Source organism: Populus euphratica, unplaced genomic scaffold, assembly GCF_000495115.2.
Source record: "Populus euphratica unplaced genomic scaffold, PopEup_1.0 scaffold77.1, whole genome shotgun sequence".
NCBI lineage: Eukaryota > Viridiplantae > Streptophyta > Magnoliopsida > Malpighiales > Salicaceae > Populus > Populus euphratica.
In genome coordinates this window covers 695977-708321 of record NW_011499955.1, presented here as the reverse complement: position 1 = coordinate 708321, position 12345 = coordinate 695977, and the positions used below count along the sequence as shown (strand labels likewise).

The following is a 12345-nucleotide window of genomic DNA, read 5'->3' as shown; positions in this document are numbered from 1 at the left end:
TTTTTTTTTATTAATTACCTCTTATTTTTTTTGAAAAAAATTAAAGTAGATAAACATTTTTTTTTAAAGCAACACGTGGTCTGTTTACATGGTTTAAGATAACCACAGTGGCCAGAAATTGGATAGAAAAATGATTTTGATTGTTTGATCAATCAACTTATTTTTCACCTAAAAGCACTTGAGAAACACCGTACAAACCTCATTAAACCCATTTGTGCCTTTAAAGTAGAAAAATATTTGTTGAAAACCAAAAACATAACCAAGAACACAAAAATTCCCAAACCCCCTTTTATTTTTTCCAGCAAAATGAGGATAAAAAATCACCAGTATAAAATACTTCTCGTCGAGTTGAATGCATCTTTTTAACACTAAATTTATCTATTTGGTTATTGGAATCACTACAACTAAAAACTCTCTTGTTATTTATCTTGGTGATTCACTCTTGCATCAATGAACTAAAAAATAATCAAAATAAATTTTAGAATCAAAATAAAAATTACAAGAATTTAGGATTAGGTATATATCATCCTTTTGTCTCACATTTCAGTCATTAATATTTCAATTTTATATATCTATTATAATTTCAAGACTAACTTCATTTACAAAACATCCTACGGTCTCGGACTTCCAAACTAAAATGAACTCTTGGCTTATTTTCGATGGGTGGATCTTTTAAAACAGTTCGCCGATTATTGAAAGTTTCAATCGTGAAGCAAGCATACCGTAGATTAGAAAGCAACGAGAATCCTCTCTATTTCCGGTGCTATCAAAGGGCATAGAGGGATGCGGTTGTTTTCTCCGTTGCCTTGCCGGGCGGCACAGCTACTCATAACAGCATCGGACTGACCATGGCAGCCCACAATACATTACACAAATCATAGGATTTTCTCAGCTCAGCTGTGGGATTCCAAAATAAAATAATAAAAGGCCTTGGGTTGGAACGCCCTTCACACAGAATGATAAGATTTTATGGCATTTGGAAGATAACAATCAGCACCCTTTTACACGAATAAAAATTCGTTGGCGATTAAAAAATAAAAAAGTCATCTTACATTAACATCAACCCACCAAAGGGAATAAAAAAGTCATCTTACATTAACATCAACTCACCAAAGGGTACTTCAACTCATTTTCCAAAGATGCCACAGTCCAATTCCTTTCAGGTTCAATCAGGCTTATTACAGCAAATCCATACAGAGGTTGTTTTTGGGTCAAAGACATGCATTCAATAGGTTCAAAACACAACATAAACTTCTATCACAAACAGCGACACTGATACGCAGACTTTACTGTGTACCCAACTACAACATAGAACACATTATTCAGTTCAGTTTTGGGTCTGTGAAGAAGTTGTTGATGGATGGCATGATTTCAGGAGACCTGTTGCGCACAAGTTTCCTTAGACCATGCTCAGAATACTTTTCTCCCTCTGAAAAGTTCTCCAAAACTCCAGCGGCTCTGTTTTGCTTCGTTACCCTGTTTTAAAATATCAATAAACAATCAGATTATTTGATTGATAAATTTCCTTAAAAAATAAGGAAAACAATACATGAAAAATCTTTTTTTCCCCATAGATTTGATTCCTCCATGGCTACGTTCTCATGTGTCATCATTAAAGCTGGTAGCCACAAAGCAGCAAGCGTGCAGGTGCTCGACAGTTTTCCTTTCGACCTTCTCGGATAACTAACTCGACGAGATTGGTAGAGGAGAAGGAAAATTAATAATTCCCAGATATGCCATTACACAGAAAAAGGTGGCTGCTCCATGCTCAAGTGGAAGGAATTAAAATGAAAGATTAAATTTTTCTTTTAATTTAAGTCAACATATAATAAACACAAACCTAAGACATTCCAAGACAATAGAATAGAAACAACTCTGTTAGGGTTATGTAGAGGCAGTTGAAGCAAACATATATTAATCCTGATAATTAGTAAAACAAGACAGCAACAAAATCATATAACAGCTGAAGGCATGAATACCATATAATCTAATCTACAGAAAAAAGGAGCTAGCAAATACACAAGGGAACACACACCATTCATCACACACAACAGAAAAAAGGAGCTAGCAAATACACAAGGAAACGCACACCATTCATCACACACACACACACAGAGGTAGATAAAGTGGAGGAGGAAGAGTACCTGACTTCAGGGTTGATGCAGATGTTACGGGCCAACTGAAACCCACAGATTCCAACCGCTACTCCAACAGCAGCGAACAGAGGATACACCTGCATGCATCACAAATACACCGATCAATATGAAAAAGACACGAGGATGAGGAGCACTGTAGCTACAAGAAGCAAAACAAAGTCAACAAGGCACAAAAATCATTAGATCTAGCCTAGCTACAATACAAAAGGACTAAGATCTGAATCAAATAATTAGCTCTTAGCAGCAGGAACGTACCTCAGGCCTCAGCCATCGACTCCCACCCATTCGAAAAGAACAACACAAGTGAAGCGAGCGAGGGGGAGAGAGAGAGAGAGAGACGGCTATTTCCGATAAGAAAGAGGGCAAGAAAAATACACTTCCTATCAGATTCCCAACAACAACAACAAGGTGTTTGGTGGTGGTGGTGGTGGTGGTATTTATCCTAGGGCTACTCCTAACTTGTTTCCTTTTTGGTTTTTTTTATTCGCTAGTAGGGCTCTTCCTTCCTTCCTGATTGGTTAGTTTTGTTTGGCAGTCTCTCTCTCTCTCTCTCTCTTTTTTCTTTTCTATAATGTTTTACGGGCAGCATTGTCCATTCGGCTAATGACACGTCTCTTTACCTGCCCTGACAATAGCTATCTTGTCCTTTTCTTATTTTATCAACTGACGACGCTCTACTAAAAAAATAAAAAAATAGACAAAAAATATTCTCTCGTTTTTATCCTTTTTTTACAACCGGACACCAGATTCTTACCGTAATATTGAAAAAGGCTCATCCACTTGCATTTTTATATTTAATTTTTTTTTTTTCCAGTTATACAGGTGCAATGATTGTAGTTTTTAAACCCCGCGATTTCATTAAGACAGGGTTAATTATGATTAATTTAAAACCCCGCGATTTCATTAAGACAGGGTTAACTATGATTAATTTAATTTAAATTTCTTTTTATTTTATAAAAAATAAAAATAATATCATTTTATTTTTTTTAATTTTTTTTATCATGTTTTAACTAGATATTTATGAGCTCATGGGGTTGCAAATCAAACAATATTTTTATTGAAATTTAGTTTAATCTTAGCTTAAAGTCATGAGTCCACCTACCAAAAGTAAAGTTAGGTTTTAAGAAGGGAGGGAAAACCATCTTTATTATATTTTAAAAAAATTATAATAAAAATTAAATGACGTGGAAAAATTAATGTAGATCAAAAAAGTTTTTATTATGAATTATAATAGTTATTTTATTTTTAATTTCTCATCTTTTCACGGGCAGATAAATGTTTCTTTGGCTTTCTTCCACAAGTGTATTCTAATTTTTTTAATTTTCAAGTACAATCAAATAATATTTTTAGCCTTAGAAAAGATAAAGAAAAAAGAAGCATTTGCTCTTGGGGGTATTTTTGTATTTTTACATGGATATTTTGTATAATTAAGAGGACAAAGAAGACATTTTAGTATTCTTGCATTGTACTTGATATTTTTAATTGAAAAGTTACGAGCGCGTGTTTCTCACACTTCAGCAAGTTGGCGACGCCCACGCCATTAAAAAGGTGTGCATGACGCTTCCTGATAGTCAAAAATGGTCATCTGTTATTTAACTGGATGTGCAACTGTACCCTCTTTCACATGGTGTAAAGTATGTAGACAGATAATAATTAGATTGTCATCGATGATCAATTATTTATGTTTTTTCCTTTTTTTTTCCTCTTCTAGCAACTAAAGTGTACAATTATCTTTTTGGTTTGTTATTTGTCAAATCAAACATATTTAGCAACTAAAGTGTACAATTATCTTTTTGTTCTGTTATATCCAAATACTTTAGGTCTGATATGACTATCAGACCCATGATGTTTGGGTCTGGCATTGTTGCAAGACCCAAGCATCTCGAGTCTAACATAGTTGCCCACACACCTTGGGTTTGGTATGGTTACCAACTCCATGTCACTTGGATCTAAACCCATATGCCTTGGACAAGAAACCATGCCAGACCCAAGCATTTGGGTCAAAAAATCTAAAAATTTTTAAAAGTATGATTGGATTGCAAAAACAAATATTGTCTTATTCAAGTAGAATTTTTCATTCATATAAAGTAGAACTTAATTGCAAACTTTTTTTTATTTGTACAATTTATTTTATAAATTTATTATATTTGAAGAGGAAAGAATAGGAAAAAACATATTGAGTTCTAAGTAATTTATTTCAAATCTTTAAAAATAAACTTTTCTTTTTAGATGCATTGTGGATGAAAATATTAATTTTATGTTTCCATCCAAGTGTTGGATAATTTTTTAAAGGGTTCATGTTTTTTTAAATTTGAGATGTTGTTACATGATTTAATTGTCAAAATTTATTATAATGAGAGTTTATTCTACATTATAACTATTAGTATATATGAAAATTTGAAAATATAATCACAAGAGAAAACTTTTGAACTTTTGAATTGATACATTATATTGTAGGAAAAGAAAATACTATATATATAAAAGACTTAATGTCTTTTTTACTATCTTAATTTGTGTATTTTTGTAGATGATTTTTTCACTACAATTAAAGATAAATAAAAAAATTGAATGAATTTAAAGGATGCGTGTGGTTAAAGTTCAAAAATAGAAGAAGTAAATATAAAATTATATTTGGTTACAAAGACAAAGATAAAAATACATAATAAATATATTTTTAGAACAATTATAAGGAAATTCTTTTATTTTTTTAAAAAATAGACACATGGGTCTGACATGGTTGCCAGACCCAAATGCCTAAGTCATGTCATATCCAGGGCACCTAGTTTTGACATGGCGGCCAACCCAAGGCACCTTGGGTTTGATACGGTTGTTGTATGATTAGTATTTAAGAGTATATTTTTATCAAAGTTTTATATCAATATTTTGCACTTAAAGTACTAGTAACTTCATAATTAAAAAATATTTTATAATAATAAGTTTGATACTATAAGATACTTTTAATTTATGGTAAATGTTCATCTTAAATACAGGTCTATCACATAAATCAAAGAATTGATTGATGAGTTCAACTACTGAAATTGAGAAGACAAAGAGAGGGTGAAGCTTATAAAAGAGATACTAGTTTGGTCCAAACTGGAACACTATTCAGTCATTAGGTCATATCTGGAGTTGTAAATTTTGGATTTCAATTTGATTTATATGGCTAGAAAGCTAAGACATAAGCCTAAAATATTCATGGGAATGAAAGACTTAATTCTACTGTTTGAAAGTCCAAACCTTAGCAACAACGGAGAAGTTTGAATCTGTCCTGCAGCCTAGACATTGTTTAGTGTTCAGCCCATATCTCGAGTTCTAGAAGTCTAAATGACCTCATTTTTTTTATTGGAAAGCTGAGATAATTTTTTAGAATTTTCATGGATAATCTGTTCAAATTTTGATGTTAGCAATGATGTTTTGATCAGATAAGAAGATAAGGATTATCACCAACTCAAGACGTGGTCATTTACTCAACAATTAGTCAACAAATTAATAGTTTTAAATTTTGGCCTATAAAAGAAAGCATTTACCATCCATTTAGACATCTTAATTTTTAGATCAAGATCAACCATGAATTGATTTAACAAGGTTCTTCGGCTATTTCCTATGTGTTTTAGGTTAAAATTAGTTGAAAATTGATTTTTGGACTAAAAAAAAACCTTATTTTTCTAGCAACACTAGTGGCTAAATTCTAGGATTTCTAAACATGGTTTCTTCTATAAAGATGGATGATGTTTCATGTACTTTTGTTCAAAGGAATTAAGGCAAACAACACATTATTCACCCTATTAAACTTAAAAAAAAATAAAAAACCTACCCAAGTATAATATAAAAATATAAAACAAAGTATACAAGCACCCATATACATATTTGAAAAATCAAAACAATCTAGAAAATACAATTATTGCTAAGAATTATATCCTTTATTTTTTAATTTAATTTTTTTTTCAAGTGCTAAAATTTCTCACCTTAAAGGAAACCATTTAATCCTCGCCAATCAAATTCCAAATCAATCTATATCTTATTGATGCATTTATAAAACTATTTTTAGCATTTTCATTTACATATTTTCAATATAGTCAAATCTAAAACAATAACATTAATAATAAAATAGATATTGCAATAATTATAAATTTATGGGTATAAAATACATCAAACCTTGATGAGAGAGAAAATGTTGCTTGAAGGATAAAGAACCATCACCTAGAGAAGAGAGAAAGGGAAAGGGTTTTGAGGGAGGATAAGAAATAAGAAAAAGTTAGGGATTGCCTTGATATATCTGGGTTTAATATCATACATGAAATTTTTCATCGGTTAAACCTTTAATGATAAACCATGTTAGCACATTACTGATAGTTTTACCATTAAAATTTTAACACTGTCAACCATTTAAAAATTTCAGAACTCTCTCAAAAAAACCCAAATTCACCAATGACTTTTTATTTGTTAGTATATCCATCAGTGAATATCTAATCCCTTGAATTCTTCCCAAGTTCTCTATAATTCTCCAATGTTTTTTATTGTCTTTTGGTAAAATTATTAGTTAATATTTCTTCTGTGTAATTCTTTGATGTTTTCGTTGGTTGTTGGATAATGTTTTCTTCTTTGTAATTTTCTAGTGTTTTTGTTGGATGCCGGTAAATTTTGTTGGTTTTAATATCAATGGTGAAATATATTTTTTCTGAGACTCCATTAGTGAATATCCAATCCCCTGAATTCTTTCCCAAGCTCTTTATAATTCTCTGATGATTTTGTTGTTCATTAATAATTTTATCGGTTAAATTATAAAAATTTATTTTCTTATCTATCAGATGCATTCCCTATCAAACCTAATTACCCAATAACAATAGGTTCATTCATAATACATTAAAACCATGATCACAATAATAAATACTTGAAAAATGTATAAAGTTGATATACTTTATACAATGACAATAAATATAATAATTCCATAATAATGTATTCTGTCTAAAATTATTTTAGATCTACTATTTAATATGAATCTTCATCATCTTTATGTCCTTCATCTTCTTTGGTAGCCTCAAGTTGTTTAAACCCTTCATCTTTATCATCTTTTATATTATCACCGGTACTCATTATATCATTTGACTTGTCAATATCAACATGAACAACTTGGAAATGACTCATAGATTTAGTTTGCATAATGAATAATCAATTAATTATATTGCATTCCTTTCTAAATGAAGGAGTGTATGTGTAATGCACTTGTTACCATTGTTTGTAAAATATAAAAACATCATTGATGTTACTAAGTCTATTTCTTTTATCGATTTCAAGCCTGTTTGGTAGTGCGGTTACGGTTGCTTTTCATGTCAAGTCTATTTCTTTTATCGATTTCAAGCCTATTTGGTAGTGCGGTTACGGTTACTTTTCATATCGAAATGTATCAAAATAATTTTTTTATTTTTAAAAAATCATTTTTTGAGATCAGTGCATCAAAACGATCCAAAACATAAAAAAGATATAGTGCATCAAAACGATCCAAAACATAAAAAAATAAATCTTTTTTAGCAAAAAAAATAATTTTTTTGAAAATGTGAGTTGACCCACGTTTCCAAACGCATCGTTCAACCAAACTATGGTGATGATCTATTATAATCCATCTATCAGTATCATACAAATGACATTTAAATAAAAATATTGTTAGTATGACTGGCCAAAAAATATACGGTGCAATAAATGAAGCAAATTGATTGAACTCATTTGTAAACAAACCAAGATGCACATTTCGTGGTTCCAATGAAAACTAAAGATGCACTTTATTAAATTGCTTCTAAGCTTCACCATCAAAAGAGTGCATCATGACTTCATCCTTTTGCATTATGTGAATAATGTCATATTATGTGCTCGGATATCTTCATAAACATAAATAATTTTTGCAACCTATGAGTGATTAGGAAGTATATTAGTTTTTTATCTGCGACAAATGTCATTCCCCTACCCATATTGGGTTTATACTGAGAATGCCCACAGGCTTTGCACTTAGTTGTATTTATTTATTTTTTATTATAGTACAACATGTAAAAATTTAGACGCATATCAATTTTTTGGTTCCTTAGCCAAGAGGTTTGATCATGAACTTTACCGTGTAAAAGTTTTCTTTAACTCTATTTCCTTCATGTAAAATGCTTTTTACCCATTTGATTATGCTATTATAATCAGCCTCATTTATATTATAATCTGACTTAATAATAAACACTTTTACAATAGCTAATAATTTATTATGATTTGTGCATTCATCTCATTATAGTTAATCAAAAAATTTTAAAAATATAAAAAAACCTATTTACATCTATATTTGATTCTTTATCAACACGTGAACCTTCAATTAAATAATTATGATTCAATCATATTGTAGTCATTAGATTTATGACCATTACTGATACACAAACATTGTAATAAGATTTATTAGTCTTACAATGAGACCATAATTAATATAATAGATCAATTAATTATGTATTTTTTGCATATTGATTTTAAAACCAAGGTCGATGTTATATTTTATTAGAAGTATAGTGAGATTTGTTAACATATATCATGCAAGTCTCCACGTATTGAAGTTACAATCATCCTAAGTGAGGACTAGAAACTTATAAATACTAAAGTGGTTATTTATATAATGTTAAGAATGTGTGGAACTAAAAGAAACAACTAAGTTTCTGGAACCAGCTCTAGAAAACAATCCCTTGTCTTTCTTCTCTCTTGTATTCCTCCAACCAACTCCCTTTATCTCTAAGAGTAATAGTTTCTGGAACCACTTTAAATATTTGAAGAACCAATATAAAAAACAAAGCAAATCAATGTTGTTTCACGCTCCAAAATAACATCGATTTGCTTGGATGTTTATCAAATGAACTGTAAAATCAACCTTCATGTTTTAGCCTTGTTAGTTGCATGCGCATTGTAACATAAATGTTTTTTATAATGTTATTAAATTTAACTAAGCCTGACCCGTTGATATAGCCTCTAGACTAGGACTAGCTTCAAGGTGAATCAAATAAGGCTCAGTGAACCAAGTATAAAAACCGTTTATAATCTAATAAACATCTTAAAAGAATTGTTCAAAAATCATACTATCATTTTTTGAGTCTTCAAATTATTTTTTAAGGTATTTTTATCTTAAATAAATAAATAAATACACTTAAAATTGTAGTAAATCATTTTCTCTATCTCTAAAAACACACAAAAAAAAATAACAATCTTAACCATCTCTTTCTATAAACACCTAAAGGACACTTCTCTAAGTGCTCATTTGGTAACGTGGCTGAGCAAATTGATTGAACTCATTTGTAAACAAACCAAGATGCACATTTCGTGGTTCCAATGAAAACTAAAGATGCACTTTATTAAATTGCTTCTAAGCTTCACCATCAAAAGAGTGCATCATGACTTCATCCTTTTGCATTATGTGAATAATGTCATATTATATGCTCGGATATCTTCATAAACATAAATAATTTTTGCAACCTATGAGTGATTAGGAAGTATATTAGTTTTTTATCTGCGACAAATGTCATTCCCCTACCCATATTGGGTTTATACTGAGAATGCCCACAGGCTTTGCACTTAGTTGTATTTATTTATTTTTTATTATAGTACAACATGTAAAAATTTAGACGCATATCAATTTTTTGGTTCCTTAGCCAAGAGGTTTGATCATGAACTTTACCGTGTAAAAGTTTTCTTTAACTCTATTTCCTTCATGTAAAATGCTTTTTACCCATTTGATTATGCTATTATAATCGACCTCATTTATATTATAATCTGACTTAATGATAACACTTTTACAATAGCTAATAATTTATTATGATTTGTGCATTCATCTCATTATAGTTAATCAAAAAATTTTAAAAATATAAAAAAACCTATTTACATCTATATTTGATTCTTTATCAACACGTGAACCTTCAATTAAATAATTATGATTCAATCATATTGTAGTCATTAGATTTATGACCATTACTGATACACAAACATTGTAATAAGATTTATTAGTCTTACAATGAGACCATAATTAATATAATAGATCAATTAATTATGTATTTTTTGCATATTGATTTTAAAACCAAGGTCGATGATATATTTTATTAGAAGTATAGTAAGATTTGCTAACATATATCATGCAGGTCTCCACGTATTAAAGTTACAATCATCCCAAGTGAGGACTAGAAACTTATAAATACTGGAGTGGTTATTTATATAATGTTAAGAATGTGTGGAACTAAAAGAAACAACTAAGTTTCTGGAACCAGCTCTAGAAAACAATCCCTTGTCTTTCTTCTCTCTTGTATTCCTCCAACCAACTCCCTTTATCTCTAAGAGTAATAGTTTCTGGAACCACTTTAAATATTTGAAGAACCAATATAAAAAACAAAGCAAATCAATGTTGTTTCACGCTCCAAAATAACATCAATTTGCTTGGATGTTTATCAAATGAACTGTAAAATCAACCTTCATGTTTTAGCCTTGTTAGTTGCATGCGCATTGTAACATAAATGTTTTTTATAATGTTATTAAATTTAACTAAGCCTGACCCGTTGATATAGCCTCTAGACTAAGACTAGCTTCAAGGTGAATCAAATAAGGCTAAGTGAACCAAGTATAAAAACCGTTTATAATCTAATAAACATCTTAAAAGAATTGTTCAAAAATCATACTATCATTTTTTTAGTCTTGAAATTATTTTTTAAGGTATTTTTATCTTAAATAAATACACTTAAAATTGTAGTAAATCATTTTCTAAACTCTATCTCTAAAAACACACAAAAAAAATATCAATCTTGACCATCTTTTTCTATAAACACTTAAAGGACACTCCTCTAAGTGCTCATTTGGTAACGTGGCTGCAGGTGAGGTTCACCCACAGCCATAAAATAATAGCATTTGGTTAAAAAAAAAATGTGTCCTATTGGTAGGTCCCTTTAAAATTAAAGATTGTGACGCAAGTTTTGAGAAGCAACATATTGCTGCTTTTCATGTGGGAAAAACCACAACAGTGGAGCATGACTCCACTATTGCACTGTTCACTTTAGTGAATAGTGCGAGTGACTGTTTACTTTTTTTTTTTGTAAAAAATTAGTGCAAGAAGTCTAGTTTATTTTTTTCCCCGAAAAACCAGTATAATTAATTGATTTTACTCGCATTGTTCACATGAACATGAACAATATTTTTTTATTTTAAAAAAATTAGTTTAAGATGAATTAAATTGTAATTTTTTTAAAAAAAATTGTGTTTTACTAGAAAAACTAGTATTTAATAACACTACATAAATTAGAAGGATATCATAAGATGATGTAGCACTTGTGAAATTTGATCGCAATTCCAATTATCTTCTTCCCAGGTTTGACCCAGTTAAAAAATTCAGTTTTTATTTTAATTTTAATTGTGTTTTATTCAAAAAATTAAAAGAAAATCGCTCAATGATGTAACAAAAAATTCAATTTTTGTTGTTTTTTTTGTTCTTTCATATTTATTTTCTTATATTAAATAGATTGAGAAGAAAAAAATTTAATCTTTTGAATAATATAAATATTATTAAAAAAACTAGAAGAGCATGTCGAGCACATGTCATTGGTGCCATGCATGTTCACGGTTGTGTAGTTCTTGGGTTTCAATGAAATTTTTTTCTTCACCATTTTCTCTCTCTCTTCTTCTCCTTGGTAAAATATAAAAGTGTTATTTAATTTATCTTTATTTTTTAATTCAATTCTTACTTTCTTGATTGCTATTTTTTTTATCATTTTTTGGAAGATGTTTTTCTTTAATTTAGCATCTAATCACTGTCTTTTGGTTTATTTCAGTTTCAAATTTGGTTTTTTTAATTTCAATTTGTTTTAAATTATAAAATTAAAATCCATTTTGTCAAATCAAACATTAGTTTATTGTCGGAACTTCTTTTATACCATAAAAACCACATAGCAGTATAATCAAAACAAATTATTAGATGCAAATCCTTGATAACACAACGTTTAGAAAAATAAATGGAATGACGCAAAACCAAAAAGTGACAGCAATTGAATAACGCTTTGTGTAGGAAGCCACAATGTTTTCCCGGTCTCTTTGTAATTATAAGTGTAACTATTCTAGAATCAACTAGGAACAAGAAACGAAAAGGGCTGAAAAACCCACCCGGATAACACCTACCCTCATGCTACCTACCCTCCTGCAGCAT

The 12345-nt window shown here is 29.9% G+C and overlaps 1 protein-coding gene across 1 annotated transcript; it reads right to left on the bottom strand.

The window, feature by feature from the left end:
* Positions 1-1076: 1076 nt before the first annotated feature.
* LOC105138299 (uncharacterized) lies at positions 1077-2656 on the bottom strand. Its single transcript, XM_011044347.1, has 3 exons — positions 2412-2656; positions 2145-2233; positions 1077-1476 (listed from the first exon to the last, which is right to left on the bottom strand). Exons 1-3 carry the CDS (start codon positions 2439-2441, stop codon positions 1323-1325), a joined length of 273 nt encoding a protein of 90 aa, XP_011042649.1. The 5' UTR covers positions 2442-2656; the 3' UTR covers positions 1077-1322.
* Positions 2657-12345: the final 9689 nt, after the last annotated feature.

What these genes read in the sequence shown, in the direction of transcription:
- LOC105138299 (XM_011044347.1), bottom strand. Translation starts at nt 2,441, where the DNA reads ATGGGTGGGAGTCGATGGCTGAGGCCTGAG. An exon ending in GTCGATGGCTGAGGCCTGAG is followed by an intron (nt 2,234 to 2,411) that starts GTACGTTCCTGC and finishes TGATGCATGCAG; the next exon opens with GTGTATCCTCTGTTCGCTGC. An exon ending in TGCATCAACCCTGAAGTCAG is followed by an intron (nt 1,477 to 2,144) that starts GTACTCTTCCTC and finishes ATTTTAAAACAG; the next exon opens with GGTAACGAAGCAAAACAGAG.